General features: G+C 34.6%; 1 protein-coding gene and 1 non-coding gene across 2 annotated transcripts; both read left to right on the top strand.

The window, feature by feature from the left end:
- The first annotated feature begins 163 nt into the window (after positions 1 to 163).
- LOC145168002 (small nucleolar RNA R71) lies at positions 164 to 270 on the top strand. The gene has a single exon (XR_013741598.1). It is a non-coding gene; the product is annotated as a small nucleolar RNA R71 (small nucleolar RNA).
- A 13,540-nt stretch (positions 271 to 13,810) lies between these two features.
- On the top strand, positions 13,811 to 19,100 carry LOC145164349 (replication protein A 70 kDa DNA-binding subunit B-like). The gene is made up of 13 exons (XM_079083069.1): positions 13,811 to 13,929; positions 16,256 to 16,412; positions 16,503 to 16,736; positions 16,849 to 16,991; positions 17,076 to 17,203; positions 17,313 to 17,397; positions 17,479 to 17,614; positions 17,692 to 17,876; positions 17,953 to 18,073; positions 18,161 to 18,343; positions 18,437 to 18,505; positions 18,589 to 18,792; positions 19,074 to 19,100. The coding sequence occupies exons 1-13, from the start codon at positions 13,811 to 13,813 to the stop codon at positions 19,098 to 19,100; spliced, it is 1,791 nt and encodes a 596-aa protein (XP_078939195.1).
- The last annotated feature ends 275 nt before the right edge of the window (positions 19,101 to 19,375 follow it).

Genomic DNA, 19,375 nt, shown 5'->3' with positions numbered 1-19,375 from the left:
ATTCCTTGGATTGTGGTATTCTCTAGAATGCTTAGAGAATTCTTCAATTAGTTCTTTGATCACCGGGGGTGCCTTCTTTGTGAGGGGTCCTTGCGAGTCAAGGAGCTGCCTAGTTGTTACATTGACTCCATCATAGAAAATGGAGACTTCTTGCTGGCTATTAAGATCATGATGTGGGCAATTCCTTAGTAGACTTTTGTATCTCTCCCATGCCTCATAAAGGGACTCTCCAGGTTGTTGTTCAAAGTTGGCAATAGCTTTCTTCAACTTGGCTATTTTCGAAGGTGGGCAAAACTGGTTAATAAATTCTTTCTTCATCTTAGCCCATGTAGTGATGGATCCGGGAGGGAGTGACTTGAGCCAATCCTTTGCAGCACCTTTGATTGTAACTGGAAGCATACGAAGCAGTTGGGTTTCGCGAGGCACATTTGGAACATTAAAATAATCAGCTACATCATTGACTTCATCCAAGTGTTTATAGGCATCTTCGTGGTCTTTTCCATAGAAGGGGATCTCCTTGAGTTGAGCAAGAATGTGACCCTTAAGCTCAAAAGTGGCAGTCGCGGGAATTGCGGGTTGCACAAGTCCCGGACCGGTATCATCCCATATCCTCTTCTTCCATTCGCCCATGGGAACTTCATCGATGTTCGCCATGGTGTTGTCAAAGTCACCTTCTATATCGCTACCTTCTCCGAATTCGCTTTCTTCCCTTTCGGATTCGTTCGCTATGTCTTCCTTGATTGGGTCTTCGTTTGCCAAGGAAGAGGTGCTGGATGCTCCTGATTTGTTGCTTTTCTTCTTGCTAAAAACGGATTTGAGATTCTTCAAAGGTGAGTTCTTTGAAGAAGCGGATTCTCCAATGGCTTTTCCTTTGTTCTTCCTTAAAGCGGACTCCGGGTCTTCAAGTGGAGGAACCAAAGACGTATTGGATCCTCGGGTCATGTAACAACTGCAACCAAAGTAAGAAAAACGCGTAAAAAGAACACAAAGAAAATAAAAATAAAAAGTGCAAAACTGCGATGGACTCGCCGAGTAACTTCGACTGCACTCGGCGAGTTCAAGGCAGAAACATAAAAAAATTTTAAATTAAATTTCTAAAACAGAAAACTATTAAAACTAAACCTAATAACTAAATTACCTAAAAATAACTTTGTGCAAGATAAATCTCACACAGAGGATCGATAAAACTAGAAATTAGTGCTAATTTTTTAACCGTTCTCTGGCAACGGCGCCAAAAACTTGATGTGTGTAAATTCAACTAGTTTTAATCCTACTTTTAATTATAAAATTGACACACAAAGGCAGTGGACCTGTCAATTGTGGTGTAGTTAAATAAATAGGGTATCGAACTCAGGGAACGGAAAATTAAAACTAAAAACTAGAATTAACTAAAAACAAGTAATAGAAAATAGGGGTTTCTCTAGTTTTACAATACTAGAAACTTAACTAAAACTTAACTACTCAATTAAAAGCTGAAAACACGTAAAAACAAACTAAATTCAATGATCAAAAAGGGTTTCTGTTTAAGTTCAACTTATTTACTCCTATGGTTAATTTTTATGATGATATAATAGATTAATTGTTATTGGTTACTGACTCTAGTGATTAGATTCGCATTCGCTATTACTAATCCTTAGAAAACATACCAATTCAAACAATGGCCAGTTGATTAAACTAATAGATTTCCTAGGTTGATTATTCGGGTTAAATAAGACTTGTAGCTAGCTAATTAAGTTTGGTGATTCAATTAACCTCTTGTTGATGGTGTATCATACAAGCTCACACATTAATTTACCCATTCTCTAATTAATCCTAGTTTCATGTTCATTATTCCTAGGCATATAGTATTGTGTTCACATAAATTATATGAGATAAGCAATTAAGAGATGTTCATGCAGCTTAATCACTTAGCAATTAACAGAAAATAGTTATAGTTAATGCATAAGGGTCTTTAACAAGCTTAATTTAACAATATCACCAACTAACAATTAATCAAAAAGAGTAAATTAAACCATAGGAGCAAATTTGTCTTCCCCAAACAGAAACTAACAAAATTAGTTCATGATTTCAGTGTATGAAAGCTTAAAAACGAATTCAATTAAACCTAACATAATTCTATTCAAGGTAAAGTGGAAAATTAAACCTAAAGTGCCTTAATCTCTTGAGAATGAAGGATTAGGGTTCTTCACACGTTCTTCTGATCTCCAGCAAGTTCCTTAGTCGCCAAGTACGTTCTCCAAAAAGCCAGAGAGTCCTCAATTCAGGTTTGTGAAGTCTTTTTATAGTTTTCTCAAAACAGGGGCTACTCGTCGAGTAGATAACTGACTCGACGAGTCCCTTTTTTGAATCCGTATGCGGCAAGGACTTCTCGTATTTCTTCGCGAACCTTCGTGTCTACTCATCGAGTAGACGACCCTACTCGCCGAGTAGCTTCAGAATTAAGCCTTTTTCTTCTTTCTCCCATTTCCGAGCTTCCATTCATGTCTCCTGCTTCCTTTAGCTTCCGAGCTTCTTTTTTTTTGGCTGAAAATATAATTTGAACAATAATAAGTACCTTTTGTCCATAATATGCAAATAATTAGCTAATAATTGATAAAAATTTATACTAAATATATGGCTAAATATGCAAATATCACTGTGTATCTGTCATCAAAGAACTCCATCATCGCGGTCTTAATAGACCCAAAAAACTCCGGTATCCGATCCCGGACAATATCCACAACCTCCTCACGGAGAATCTCCCTAATCCTGTCATCCAACGCAGCTGACCCACCCTGAGTCCTGACTGCCAGCTCCTGATCTCGATCCAGACCCAGTCTCAACTCGCCTCGTCGTCACCATAATGAAAATAAACCAGGGGATATCACATAACACGCAAATCACATAAGGGAAACCAACTCCCAAGAAAGCCCTAGGGGTTGTGACTTCCCTGTTACACGTACGGGTTCTGTGCTTCCAGTAGTACAGGCCCATACTACCTTCCACACCTACCCATATTTGTCTCAGAGGATCATCGCAACAACCCTAACAATACACAATAGCATAATCATACACTCAATCCTCACACCATAGAGGAAAGGATAATCATCTCGGAACTGGCCGGTTGACCCCACATAACTCATCCATGAAACTTCCACCAACCCTGCAGCACTCGTGTATGCTAATCATACATAACGTTGGACCCTATAGACATTTGTATAACTGATCCTACCCTAAGCCCCTCATCAAACAAGAACATGAAATAAGGCCAAACCAAATATTATCATGCTATAGAATCTTAGTTATGTATAACCATGATGCATACACTAAGCAACTACAGTAATGATGTCAATCCCATATAAGAAAAACGCTAGGCTATCATGCATCATATAATCAGGCAATTCTATTGTAACGCCTGGTTTCTGGTATGATTTTATTTCCCATTATTGCATTTTTCCTGGAGGAATCGTCGAGTTGAAGTTGTCTTGGTCACAAAGTTTAATGAGTTAACTCGACGTGTTGAAGTTGTCTTGGTCACAAAGTTTAATGAGTCATCATATAAGTATACTTGAAGTTAAAGTTGGAAACTTTATGTGGTATTTCAACTTATAGGGCCAGATCTTCAGTTTGGGGTTATGCCTTTGGTGATTTAGTGCTTAATGATTAAGTCCTTACTCTTTTAAGCCTAGGGTTTGGGTTTTGAACCCATTTTGGTGGTTCTTAGGGGTAAAGTTGGAAACTTTACCCTTCTTGAGGCCATTCCAGTTAAGATCTGATTCATGAAGCTCTTAGTTTCGTTAAGAACGGCTTAATGGATTAAGATGTTGGATTTCTGGCGAACTCGACGAGTTTACGGAGGAACTCGACGAGTTGGATCGGTTTTTTCCTGACTTTGCAAACTAATGGATAAACTCGGCGAGTTTATGGATGAACTCGGCGAGTTGGGTCAACTCGGATTGTTGTCTTTGACTTTGACTTTAGTCTTTGACCAAGTTTGACCTATAAGGGGCTTTTGGGCATTTTGTGTTGAACTTAAGGAAATCTTTTATGTTTAGAGGTTGAGTACAGTCGATATTCAGAGTCGGGATCCATCCAGCTACCTTTCTGCATTCGAGGTGAGTTTCCTCACCAGGTTCAGTGGGTCTAAGGCACCAAGGCCGACCCTTGTTTGATCATGTTATTATACTTGTTGTCTGTGTGATACTTGTATATGCTTGTATATGTATGTTTATTGGGCGGGGCCCGTTATATGAGTGTGGATGCGGCCCATATCTTATTTCGATCCGAGTGTGGGCGGGGCCCGTATCTCACTATCATCCGAGTGTGGGCGGGGCTCGTATCTCATTGGGCGGGGCCCGTTATTCGTGTGTGGGCGGGGCCCGTATCTCATGATTATATGAGTGTGGGCGGGGCCCGTATCTCATTATTGCATGATATGTATAGTATGCGGTATTTTGGGCGAACTCACTAGGCTTTGTGCTTACGGTTTTTAGTTTATGTTTCAGGTACTTCCAGTTGTAAAGGGAAGAGCTCGGGATGACTGCATTGCACACACCATTGAGATTCCGCTATGATGTTTTACTCTGATTTATGACAAATTGATACATTGGTTTTATTCGAATGTTTGGATGTTATGGGAAAAATACTATTTATTTATTATTAAATTAAAAAATTTGGGACCATATTTTTGGATGTTACAAGTTGGTATCAGAGCCTTGGTTTGAGGGATCCGGGCACACTCTCGGGTGTGTCTGAACTCAAACTAAGGACTTGTTAGAAATTATCCAAAGAAAAACATTTTATCAAAAGGATTTCTAAAAGAGGAAAGGGTGTGGTGCGTGCAATCAACCGAGCTCAAGTAAGTTATCCCAATATACCCATACATGTTTATATATGATATGAATTTTGAAATTGTGAAGCGCATGATAGATTAGGGCTAAGGATCTAGGAGAGATGCCTTTGTATGCCTGTTATATGAGCTTATAGATTTGAATGCTAGTACTGATCAGTCAGTGATAGGATGTCCTGATTAGATTATGCTCAGTTCTGATTACTTGATGCTCGAATGCTGCTTGCTTTGTGCTTTTAGGAGTTCTTGCTAATCTCAGCTAGTTAGTAAGCGAATATGCTAAGTTACATATTTTGGAAACTAAATATTTCAGAAGGTTAGGTTTAGCTCTATTGCGCAGCTCTTGTTTGAGTCCAACCGTTGTAAGGAGAGACCTCACATTCGAAGAATTATCTAGTCCTTGTAATATGTAATTGTATTCGTGAGCTAGTTAGAGAAGGTTAGCATGAGTTCCTTCTGCGGATGATGGCAGATAGTGGTGTGGAGTTTGCCCTAGGAAAACCTAGGATGAGATTTAGTGTTGGGAGCCCTAGCTGCGAGGATCTGTTGGTTATATAGTAACTTGGCTGAGTGAAGGCACTTCTTGAGGAAAGTATGGATAGATGTGGAAGGTAGTATGGGCCCGTACTATTGGAAGCAGAGGATCTGTACTCGATTCAAGGAGGGATGTAATGAAGCCAGGAAGCTTGTGTAGTTATGATTTTCCCGATATGCGCTTTGATGCTTATTTTGATGGTATGGTCTATTTTCAATATGGTGGTATTGCGAGGAAGGCCAGTGGGCAGTTCCGGTTTCGGGGAGGGTTCATGCTCAGGTTTTGGAGTCAGGCAGCTTGATGACTAGACGAGGGAGTTCATCTTCTTCTGAGATTACGCGTAGCATCCTTGATCAGACTATTGTGATCTTTGGCACGGTCAAGGAGGGTATTTTGGAGATTCTTGATGAGAATTTGAGCGCCTTTCGTGCTGAGATTGTGGCTTTGATCGGGACGCGCTCTCTGACTTTTAGGGAGTTTCGGGCAGGTGGAGCGCCAAACTATCATGGGGCTAGGGACCCCATTGTGACCAGCAGGTGGTTGGCAGATGTTGCCAACGTCTTCCGTACACCTTGTCCCGAGGAGGACAAGGTCATATTAGCTTCCTTCCTCCTGAAGGACAGGGCTCGTGATTGGTGGGAGGAGGTAGGGCATGTTGTAGGAGGTGATGCTATTGATTCGATGACCTGGAGTGATTTGTCGACCAGGTTCCGACCCGAGATTGCACCGGTGATCGAGGTGCAACAGTTGGCACGAGAGTTTCAGGATCTCTGTCAGACTACTGAGACGGTGACTGAGATCACTACTATATTCAGGGAGAGGACACTTCTGGTTCCGTAGTATGTGGCGGATGAGAAGATGAAGAAGGTCCGGTACCACGAGATGCTTAGGAGCGACATTCGGCAGTTTGTTAGCCAATCTAGCTGCAATACGCTGGAAGACATGATAGCGAGGGCTAGACAGAGGGAGATTTATCTAGAGATGGAAAAGAAGAGGAACCCATATTCTGTGACCAGTGTTGAGAGTTCGAACAAGAGGCCCAAGGTGGTTCATCCAAAAGTGAAGGGCCATCAGGGCCGAGGCCGCTGTGGCAAGTGCGGCAGATCGAACGAGGGAACGTGCAAGGTGGATGGTTCTGGCTACTTCAAGTGCGGCCGAACTGGTCATGTCAGTAGGGATTGTACTGCTACCACCACCGTCACCCCAGTATCTGAACTGATTTGCTTTTAGTTCAATCAGAGGGGCCACAAGAGGGCCCAATGTCTGATTTTAGGTGCAGCAGGACCGGTGTCAACACCTGCTCCTACGACATTGCAGATTACTGACGGCCGTCAGGGCCGGGCAGATACGCCAGCGGCGAAGAGCAGGGCGTTCCAGCTGACGACGGAGGAGGCGCATGCAGCTCCTGACGTTGTGATGGGTATGTATCTTCTCCTTATCTCTTTATTTATATCGAACTGTTGCTTATGTTTATGTGTTTTATTTTAGGATCGTTCCTCGTGAACGATATCTCTGCCTTGGTATTATTTGATTCGGGGGCTACCCGGTCTTTTGTATCTCTTGTGCTTAGCAAGATATTTGTTGGAGCTCCAGGGGAGCTAGATCTTCCTCTTGATGTAGAGATTGTTGATGATAGGTCTATGCGGGTTGTGAGGGTTCATCGAGGGTGTACCCTTCTGTTGTTCAGCGAGCAATATCCGGTGAATCTGGTTCCCATTCCTTTGCGTGGGAACAAGGTTATCGTGGGCATGGACTGGTTGAGCCCTAATGGGGCAGTGATTGACTGTGAGCAGTAGTTGGTTCGGGTTCGGACCCCAAGTGGGGGAGAGTTGGTGATTCAGGGTGAGAGACCGCAACGTGGGCCGGTTATGTGTTCTGCAGCGAGGGCCAGACGCTACCTTTATCAGGGTTGTGCGGGTTTCGTCGCCTATGTCATGGATACCCTGGATAAGGCTTAGGCGATCGTGGATGATGTGTCGATTGTGCGTGAGTATCTGGATGTGTTCCCGGAGGATTTGCCTGGGGTACCTCCAGAGAGGCAAGTGGAGTTCAGGATTGATTTGATTCCAGGTGCAGCTCCGATAGCAAAAGCACCGTATCGGTTGGCTTCTCCCGAGATGCAGGAGTTGTCTACATAGCCGCAGGAGCTGTTAGACTAAGGATTCATCAGACCGAGTAGTTCGCCTTGGGAGCCCCAACTCAGTTTGTGAAGAAGAAGGACGGATCCCATCGGATGTGTATCGACTACCAGGAGTTGAATAAGGTAACGATGAAGAATCGTTATCCCCTCCCGAGGATTGATCATCTTTTCGACTAGCTTCAGGGTGCATCTTGGTTCTCCAAGATTGATCTGCGATTCGGTTATCATCAGATACGAGCCAGGGGCGAGGATGTGCAGAAGACAGCTTTCTGGACTCGCTATGGCCATTATGAGTTCGTGGTGATGCTATTTGGGCTCACCAATGCTCCTAGCGTGTTCATGGATCTCATGAACCGCGTGTGCAGACCAATGTTGGATAGGTCTGTGATAGTCTTTATTGATGATATTTTGGTCTATTCCAAGACGCAGGAGCAGCATGAGGAGCACTTGAGGGAGGTACTTGAGACATTGAGGAGGGAGAAACTTTTTGCAAAGTTCTCCAAGTGCGAGGTGCAGTTCCTAGGGCACGTTGTCAATCAGAAGGGTATTCTGGTCGATCCGGCCAAGGTCGAGGCCGTGATGTAGTGGGAGGTTCCGAGGTCTCCATCTGAGATTCGGAGTTTTCTTGGTTTGGCTGGTTATTATCGGAGATTCATCCAGGATTTCTCTAAAATTGTTGTTCCATTGACCCGACTGACCAAGAAGTCGGTGACATTTCGCTGGGGGCCTGAGCAGTAGATAGCTTTCGAGACTCTTAGACAGCGGCTGTGTGAGGCGCCGATTTAGACCTTGCCAGAGGGTGTCGATGATTTTGTGGTCTATTGTGATGCATCGATCATGGGTTTGGGTGCAGTTTTGATGCCGTGGAGTCGTGTGATCGCATACGCTTCGAGGCAGCTGAAGTCTCATGAGGCGAATTATCCGACGCATGATTTAGAGCTAGGGGCTGTGGTTTTCGCCCTCAAGATTTGGCAGCATTACCTCTATTGAGTTTATTGTACTATTACACGGACTACAAGAGCCTGAGGTATTCCATGGATCAGCCAAACCTGAATATGAGGCAGCGTCGTTGGTTGGATGTGGTGAAGGATTATGATTGTGAGATCCTGTACCACCCGAGGAAGGTCAATGTGGTGGCCGATGCTCTCAGCCGCAAGGCGGCCGCGACTCTGATTCGTGGTATATGTTTGAGGATGACAGTGAACAAACCCTAGCCTCCACATTCCTTTAAATATGGAGAAAAACACATAATATTAGGGTTTCATTTTCAGCGGTCAACACGCCGTGTTGCCCAAATAAAACCCGTGCCTTTTAATATTCAGACACGCCGTGTTGGTGCCTCCAACACGCCGTGTCTAAGCCTCAATTTTGCCCAAAAATGCTACCACTTGACCAATTGACATGAAATGAAATTATAGAGATGAATTTAGAAGTACCTAACATCGGGATGTTACAAGAACCATCGAGTTGGGGACCAACCCACTAGACACTGAAATGCACTTAGAAGAATAACCCAAGGGAACCCGTGATGTGTATAAATGAGCTAATTTGTTCTTCTCATTATGAAATGAGGAAAAGTGATTCAGAATTTTGATTCAACATTGTGAGTTCTTGGATATTATGTAGTGCATTTACAATGCATAAATGCATCGAAATGTTAAAAGTAAACATGTTTGACAAATTATTTGAATAATACATCAAAACTTATGTATCTCACTAGATTTTTTTTTTTTTTTTTTTTTTTTGCATTTCGTACTATCTTAATGACATATATTCTTAAGCACATGTATTCATTAGTACAAAATGATAAGACATGATGTGTGTAGAAGACACGAGTCCTCTTGGGATAGAAGTCATGAGCTGAAATAATTTACCTCTATAAATGATTTTTTGTTATAATTGTACAAGGAGAGTGTTTATTTGGGTTTAGTAATACCCTTATTTAGTTCTAATTGTAATATTTTGTACGGTTTGTGTATGTATTGAGTTGATTATTTAAATATATCATGTAATTATGCATAAATCTTGTTGAATTTTTGGTACAAGTATTAGAAAGTTGTTGGATATTGGATCTGAAGGGCTCCGCTCGTTGCTGGTGAACGTGTGTTTTGATATCTTTGTAAATCCACAAATCTTTTTGCGAAATGTTTTTATCATACGAAATAACCTCCATATAAAATTATACCAAACTATCTAATTCAGGTTTTTCAAATATATTTAGTTCACTTTATGTCGTTTGGTTCCCAAAATTGTTTGGAAAAATAGTGCGCTCTAAATAATTCGGGAGTACTATTTTGTGAAGATTTTACATGACATTATCATAAAAAATCAAATTGTAAGCACTATTTTTATCATATTTCACAAATCGCAAAATCCAACTTTCCAAAATAGATTACTTGGGTGCAACACATTATATATGTCATTTTTGTCATTTATGTGATTTAATCTTTCATTATTTTGTGAAGACACAAAATAATTAGTTATGTATGACATTATGAATGCATACCAATATTCCTTGATTTTTTAATCTTCTTCAAAGAAATGATTCTGTGAATAAGTAAAATATAAAAGAGATTCTAACTTGGCCGCACTAAACATTGTATTTTTATTTATTTATTTTTTTTTTTTAAGTAGAAGATTGAAGCAGAAGGTTGAATTTTTGTCTTAAAAAATAAATTAAATTAAAATTAATTTAAATTAGATTAGATTTTTCGTTTCAGGTTTTTTTTTTAAAGTCTAATATCTACTCTAATAAATAAATGTTTTTTTGTCATTTGTTATAATCTAATTCAATTTGCCAAATGTCATTTTCTGGTTTTTTGAATTAATTTTTTTCCACATTTCATTTTATGAGTTTTTTTATTTTATTAAATCCCCCATAATATTTTAATCTAATAATTGCAATAAATGTAGTAATAAATGGATATAAATTTCATTAATCAACTTACCTGTTAATTTCAAAATTCCAAATTAAAGCGCATTAATTACTTTTATTTATTTATTTAAACTATTTGTTAAAATTTAAAAGATAAAAAACATTTTCATCATAATAATTCATTATTTTTCTTATTTTCTTATAAACTCAAATTTCTCAAATATTTTGACCTTTATATTTAACTTTTATTTTTTTAAATTAACTCATATAATACATGGGTCTCACAATCTACTCTAATAAATGAATGTTTTTTTTTGCCACTTGTCATACTCTCATTCAATTTCCAAATGTCATTTTGTGGTTTTTTGAATTAATTTTTTTTCACATGTCATTTTATGAGTTTTTCTATTTTATTAAATTTCACATAGTATTTTAATCTAATAATTACAATAAATGTAGTAATAAATAGATATCAATTTCATTAATCAACTTACCTTTTAATTGTAAAATTCCTAAAATTAAAGCTAATTAGTTTCTTTTGTTTGTTTATTTAAATTATTTGTTTAAATTTAAAAGATAAAAAACATTTTCATTATAATAATTCATTATTTTTCTTATTTTCTTATAAATTCAAAGTTCTCAAATATTTTGACCTTTATATTTAACTTTTATTTTTTTTTAAATTAACTCATGTAATACATGAGTCTCACAACTAGTTTTTATCAAATTAGAGTTTTTCATAAACTAATAATTAATCACATACACATCTCTGTCACGTAAGGTATACTCATGTTTAGGGACAGATTTAAAAAGAGATTAAGGGGCACATGCCTCAATGGTTATATATATATATATATATATATATATATATATATATATATATATATATATATATATATATATATATATATATATATATATATATATATATATATATATATATATATATATATATATATAGGGAGTGGTTCAAATGAGAACCACAAAAGATTAAGAACCCTACGAACTCACATTTAATAAGTAATATGTATTGTGAATATTACTACATATGTTAAAATCTTAATTTTTGTATGTTTGTTAAGAAAAGGGAAAAATCGTATTTTTTTAGTCTAATATTTTCATTCATACAATCGTTTTATATTTTTAACCCAAAATTTATGTAAAATGAAAATTTATACAGTTCATTTACAGTTTAATAGAAAAAATTCACAACTTAATGCAATCTATTTTACACTAATTCATAAATCTAAGAAGTCAAACCCAAACTCTACCACCAGTACACGCTGCCACCAACCACCTATGCCAACATTGCAACCATCTTTTCTTGAAAATCAGATCTGCATATAAAGTCATGCAATGAGAGGGTAAATACTACATTCATAATTTAATAAACCTATTAATTCACCCATATTGAATTTAATACAAAACAATTAAAAAAACTAATGCATTCTTACGTACTTATACAATACAAAAAATAAATATATTCTAACATTAATACCAAAGTTCATTCATAAATCATTTATATTTTAACACAAAATTTATAAAAAAAAAAATCATAGTAAGTTGCAGTCAGTTCACAAGTTAATATAATAAATTACCGTTTAATACATAAAACTCACAACTTAATATATTAAATTAACAAAATAATATACTGAAATGTCATATTCTTAACTTAAAACTTACATTTACACTTTCATATATCAGTTCACAAGTTAATATAAACAATTACCGTTTAATACATAAAATTCACAGCTTAATATATTAAATTAACAATTTAATACAATGAAATGTCATATTCTTAACTTAAAACTTACATTTATACTTTCAGATATGAAGGTTAGTGTTTTTTTTCAAAGTTAAATTTACACAATATTCTTAATTTAAGTTTTTGTATAATCTATTTAAATTTAGAAAAAATCATATATGTGTGTAATGATTATTTCTTATCATATTTCAGAAGCAAACACAAAATTCATAACAAGCTCACAACATAGTACAATCAATTTACAACTTAATATAATCAATTCACAGTTTAATACGTAAAATTATTTATTTACATCAATATTATCAACTTAAAAATTACATTTATACATTCATATATGCAGACATTTCTATGTATTAAATTGTGAATTTATTATATTAAGTTGTGCATAAAATTTACAACTTAATACACAAAATTCACAGTTTAATACTATACATTTATAGCTCATTTACAAGTATAATCTCATATGTTACTGTATTAAACAAATCATTCACAGTATACATAAATTATCTTATATTTCAGAACAAACATAAAAAGAAAAACATATACAATTTAGTGAATCAAAAAAAAATATGATCTAGATATAAAAAAATCAGAATTCACAGTTTAGTTCAATATTTGAGACATTAATTCACAACTTAATTCAATATTCCAAACACTAACTCACAATTTAGTGAAAAAAAATATATAATCACAGTTTAATAACTTATATATTCACAAATTAATATATAAAAAACACATATTCACAGTTTAATAACTTACCGAATTTTGTTGAAGCATTTCATCAAACACGTTGTGTTCACCATATACATCATATCCATAATCACCATAAAACAGAAGATCTGAACAAATATACAAAGAGACGTTATATTAACAATTTATTCATTGTTTAACTCTAAAAAAAACTTCACCAGTAACATTCACAACTAAATTTACAACTTAATAATTTATCTAGTTTCATTGAGGTATTTCATCAAGCACCTTGTGTGCATCTTTTTTTTGCAGAATTTTTTTTATGTATACACCATCACCAAATAGATACAGATACACCATACATATAAACACCAAATCTAACCTGAAATAACACATTTACATCATTCACAACTTAAAACATACCTTTTTTCATTAGCATATCATCAAACATATTCAAAACTCTTGTTTCCAGATCTGAGAGTGCTTCCTAGCTTCAAATCCACAAACACCTATGGTAGGGCATCAACGGTGGTGGTATGACATCGACAATAGCGGTAGTAGAGTGATGTCGGTAAAGTGACGTCGATGGCGATCAACATGAAATCGTAGATCCAGAGGAGATTGGCTGACAAAAAAAGCAGATCTGGAGGTGTTCGGTAATCTGGAGGCAACAGATAACTTCATTCTCCATCAGATCTAGTGTTCCGGCAAAGCATATCAAATAAGCTTTCTAGTGCTCTGTTAGGTGGTTGTTTGACGTTGGAGGTGGTGGAGGTGGTTTAACATTGGCGGTAATACTCTCTCTCCATATCTGAAACATTTTTGCGATTTAGAGATAGAACGGAACTGAAGGAGGCCGAGTTGTTGGTGGTAGATTGAGGTCGTTAGCGGCGAATCGGAGTAATGATCGAGAAGAGGCAGTGACAACAGATCTAGATCTGAAAGAGGCGCTTCCAGATCTGAAGTTTGTGCGACAGATGTATGTGTTCTCGCAGGTGATCGGAAGTTGCGAGAGAGGAAGGGAGGTAGAGGAAGTGGAGCCGCTGTCAACGATGGTGGCGGCAGTGGGCGTCGTGGCGGTGGTGGAGCAGCCATGGTAGCGGAACTGGACCGTCAGCAGTAGTGGTGGTGGTATTTATCACAGCTGGTTGAAGTAGATGATATAATTCCTTTTGTTTTTGTAAAACAACGAGAGTAATGCATCAGGTTTTATGAAATAAGAAAAATAGTCTTAATAATAAGTTGTTCTTAGAGTTCTTAATTTTTAGTGGTTTTCATTTAAAATTTTACCTATATATATATATATATATATATATATATATATATATATATATATATATATATATATCTAATCCTAATAAAAACCTCTCCTAAAATCCACTTGTCCAACTCTTAGACTAGGACTCTGCCACGTGGCATTATATCAAGCAATTCACAAAAAAAATTCCCGCCCATATACACATTTCGTCATAATCCCTTGAATTGAAGATTGAAGAATTCAATATCCTGTATCCCTTAAATTGAGGAGCCGAAATTAATGCTGATCAATTATCTTCCAATCTTCCAATTCAAATATACCGTAAAAAATCCCTAAAAATCAGGTTAAAAATAAATGCATAGGCATATATCAGTTCCTATAATCGGTTTTACTTGCACATACTATTATATTTCAAACAACTTTGACGACCGTCTCTCTGATTACTGATGAATTCCAAGGAACAGGCAAAACTAAAGTCAGTCGACGATAATAACAAAAGGTTTGTGCTTTATTTCGATTGCAACCCATTTATATCGTTTTATTAGTCAACAAACAAATGTACATACTTTAATGTTTGGAACATGGTTATCTACTCTAATATTCTTACTCAAATATTCATATTTTGATTAAGTTTTTATGTTTTTATTCATCTGCTATAAGTTTTTTCATAAATTATCCATTTAAAATAAGTTTCCAGAAGTACCATATCTATATTTCTATGTTTTTATTCATCTGTGTGTTTCTCTATCATTAATTTACAGTCAACCAAATTATTTGTATGTTTCTCATTCATCATTTGAATACATAGGGTCTTATATAAGTATGTTGTTTGTTCTTCGATTAATCTCTATACATGATTTGATACTTTTTTAATGTCTGTTAGTTATGATTAATTTTGATGTCTAGGTTTCTATGTGTTTATGTATGATTGTAATATAAAGTCAAGAAGCAGTTTCACATATATTCTGTTTAGTCGTCCATATTTTCTATTTTTAATCATTTGCTTATGTTTTTATTCATCCTGTAAAAGGTTTTCATAAATATGATTTGTTTAAAATAACTTTTCAGAATATTACCCAACTATTTAGACATCTATTTTTGATTGATGGTAAAATTACACATCATTGAAAGTATGGATCCTATTTTATATTTCAATTCTTTTGAACAGGGATCTATTTTACTCAAATTTTCTGAAAATATTAAGGTCTAATTATCATAATATAGCATCATATTTTGTATATATAAAACTATTATAAAATAAAACTTACTTTTTTAACCTTCTTTTCTATAAGGGTGGATCATTTGCTGCAAAAACTTACCATGCTATCCGTACATATGTTTTTTATTCTATTTTACTTGATAATTCATATTTTGTTAAAGTCTAATTATCATTATATAGCATCATACTTTTCTTATCATAATATAGCATCATACTTTACTCAAATATCCTCCACCATACAATCCCTGTACAATGCTCTCCTTTCTGTTTTTATTCCTTTGTTTATGATTATAATTTTTATATTTTTATCCATTTAAAATAACTTTTTAGAAGTACCATGCTATTTATTCATCTGTTTTTTATTCTATTTTACTCAAAAATTAATATTTTGTTAAAGTTTTTATTTTATTTCTTTTTTATTCAAATTTATCATTTTGCCCTTTTCGCATCTATTGTGTTTAGTCATTTCTATTTTCTGTTTTTAATATAGCATTGTTTGTGTTTTTATTCCAAATATCGTAGAATGTTTTTCATAATTTATACTTTTAAAAATTATTTCCAGAAGTACCATGCTATCCGTACATATGTTTTTATTCTATTTTACTTGATAATTCATATTTTGTTAAAGTCTAATTATCATAATATAGCATCATACTTTTCTTATCATAATATAACATCATACTTTACTCAAATATCATCCACCATACAATCCCTGTACAATGCTCTCTTTTCTGTTTTTATTCCTTTGTTTATGATTATAATTTTTTTATTTTTTATTCAATGATGAACTTGTTCAATAAAAAAATGATGAATCAGATCTAGGGAGAAATTACATGTCTTTCAAAAACAGTACATATATACTGTTAAAGATGATTTCACTAATACTCTCTTGTAGTTACCATTTATTTTGCATCAAACTTATACAATGAATTTTGATATTTGCAGGGATATGTGTGCAACAAATATCACTTTAATAGCTGATTTGGATGTAATAAGGGATGATTTGAGTCTGAAGGTTCGTGTCATAAACTTTTGGAAGCAGATGTCTTTCTACAACAAGCATGAAATATGGTCTATTGAATTAATCTTGGTCGATGAACAAGTATGTTATATATATCTTTACGTATGTGTTAAATATACATATTGAATTTCATTTACTGTTTAATTCTTATAATATATTGTTGTTTTTTAGGGGAGCAAAATACAAGCATCTGTCCCTAAAAAATTTCTCTATCGATTCAAAAATGTTTTGAAAGATGGGAAGTCATATTACATAACATGTCCAAGCTTTGCAGCTCTGAAGCATGATACTTTTAGGCTAACTCCCCAAGATCAGAAACTCGCATTTGTGCAGGAAACCGTTGTTAAAGAATGTACCGAATTTAGCGGGCCTAGATTTGGTTTTTCTTTTGTTGATTTTCAATCTGTACTGTCAATGGTTCATCCTCAAAATTTGTCACTCAGTATGTTTATTTATTATATTTTTAACTTAATTATATTTAAACTTTTTGAAATTTATTTTTTATATATGATATTAGCTTTCCATATTCTCAACACCACTTCATTTGTATTTTTCTTATTTTGTAGATGTTATTGGATTGGTTGTTGCTATTGGGGAAATGGGGAGAGAAAGAAGTGATAAGTCCAAACACAAGATGAACATCCATATCCAAAATGAAAAGTATGTTTTTCAATATGTTTATATTTTATGTTTAAAAAATATTATGTTTATGTATAATTAACTTACTAATTGTTGCCTTCTCAGTGGTTTGGAACTGTGTTTGGTTTTGTGGGGTGATTATGCGTACCAGATGCAAGAGTATATACAAGACAATCCAAACAATCTTCAAATCATTTTTATACTTCAGTTTGCACAAATTAATGTTTGGAGAGGTATTTTGATTTTCTCAAAAAAATACAATCTGATAATAATTTAAACAATATTTATACATTTTTTATAGATCGTCAGTTGAATTTAAATAATATTTATATTTTTTTATAGATCGTCCCAATGTCAACACCTACTATACATCCTCAAGATTGTTCATTAACTCTGACATAGATGAGATTACTGTTTTCAAGAGAAGGTTATTTATGTTATATAGTGTTGTTTTTATCATTACACTTTATGTAAGTAATATTTTATGAGTTGTATGAAAAAAAAACAGGTTAGATGGGGATGATCGTCCTGATTCCTCTTCACATACTTTTTCACTTATTCCTTCTAACCAAGTTTCTGAATATGATGATTTCGTGGTTAAAAATAAGCTGAAGACTATTTCTGAAGTTTGGGAACCCGTGGAGGTATATGTGATGGTATATTAATTAATATACTTTTTTTGCTATCCATATTATTTTAAATAAGTTACTTTTTTATCCAGATATGTACATTCATTATTGTGGGTACTATAAAAGGAATATTACAAAATGAAAAATGGTTTTATCAAGCGTGTACCAACTGCAGTAGCAAAGCAGTCCCTATCAATGATGAAGTAGATGGAACAACTAAATCTTATGAATGTCATAACGAACATTGCACAAAAACTAAAACATCTGTAGTTTCAAGGTTTGTACTTTCCATAAGAATCTTTAAAAACTATCTAATACCAAATATATTTTAATATAATTTTTTATTTTCCTAGATTTAAGATCCCGATCCGTGTGCAAGATAACACTAGCACAATCACCTTAACTGTCTTTGAAAGAGAAGGAAGGTATTTGTTGAAGAAATCAGCCAAAGAGTTTTTTAACGCAGCATCCAAGGTCGTTTCCTTAATTATATAAAATGTTGTAAATTTTGTATTTGTTTTCACTTTAACCAGAATGTTTGATAATGTTTCATAAGTGCAGAATGGAGACAATGTTGATTTATATGCAGTGGAGATGAATGCATTGAAAGGGTTGAAATTTGCTTTTAAAATTTCTTCTACCAGATTCAATGTGTCCAAAAAAACCAACCAATATGGTATTTCTAGAGTTACTGATGATGAGAGTTTAATTGAACAACTGGAAGATAGATTTACCTGTTCCCAGGTAAATCCATTACTAATTGTTTGTTTTATGTTATTTACCTAACCATGTAGTATTTAATAAATAATTTATTTTGCTACTTATTTATGTATACAGGCAGATAATTCACAGTCATTAGATTTTAATTCAGCTGATTCTGAATCTCAAGACAACAAGACTTTAAAGGTATGATACATGTTAAAGTATCGAAATATAATATAAAATAGTACTTCATTTTAAAAAACAATTTTACATAAATGTTTTTTTAGGATGCAATTTCTGCTATGGATGATAACATAACTCCTTCAACTTTGGACAAAAACTCGGCAACAAGTCCAATGAAGATTTCAACCACAACACCAGTTTTAAAGCGAGATCTTCAACAAGTTTTTGATATGGAGTCTAATGAAAAATTATCATCGTCAAAAACTCCAAAGATATCTCCAGATGGTCCAGGAAAAGAATTGTTAAAGGTAAAGTTGGAAAAAAAATGGGTGACTTAAGGTTTCGTGATTAATTTGGAAGGGTTCTCCAATTTGGATTTACATGATCAGAGACTACTTTTTATTTTTCATTATGCTATTTAAACATCTTGGTTTTAAGTGTGAAGACTTTTGTTTCCCGGTGATGGTTTTTTATTGGTTTGTTTCTTATACATTCATAAAACCTTTTGAATGCATGTTGCAACATTTTTTTAGGACAATATGATTTGGTCATTTATTCTTTCTAATTTTTTATGTTATGACATTCATAGAATGCTTTAGTAAACACTTTGCTGTAGGTAACAGTAGGACTGCATGCATTATGTTTGTCAATTCAATTTAAGGACACTAATTAAATTGCTACAATGACTTCTAATTACGTTGAAAAACGGGGTAATATTTATTAAAATCCGTACTTATGTTGTATCTTACTCAAATAACAACCCAATTTTACTTTATTTGTTTATTATACCATCCTATTTACTTGATTTCTATTTTTAAGTACAATCCCTAAATATTGTGAAAAAAAATTGAAAAGTAACATGTTCTAAAAAATCAAAATTACAGTGATTAA

This window comes from Lactuca virosa, chromosome 3, assembly GCF_052849685.1.
Source record: "Lactuca virosa cultivar CGN04683 chromosome 3, Lactuca_virosa_CGN04683_v6, whole genome shotgun sequence".
In the NCBI taxonomy this organism is placed as follows: Eukaryota; Viridiplantae; Streptophyta; class Magnoliopsida; order Asterales; family Asteraceae; genus Lactuca; species Lactuca virosa.
This window is presented reverse-complemented; position numbering and strand designations above follow the sequence as displayed.

What these genes read in the sequence shown, in the direction of transcription:
- LOC145164349 (XM_079083069.1), top strand. Translation starts at nt 13,811, where the DNA reads ATGTATGTGTTCTCGCAGGTGATCGGAAGTTGCGAGAGAGGAAGGGAG. An exon ending in AAAACATCTGTAGTTTCAAG is followed by an intron (nt 17,877 to 17,952) that starts GTTTGTACTTTC and finishes TTATTTTCCTAG; the next exon opens with ATTTAAGATCCCGATCCGTG. An exon ending in TTTTTAACGCAGCATCCAAG is followed by an intron (nt 18,074 to 18,160) that starts GTCGTTTCCTTA and finishes TCATAAGTGCAG; the next exon opens with AATGGAGACAATGTTGATTT.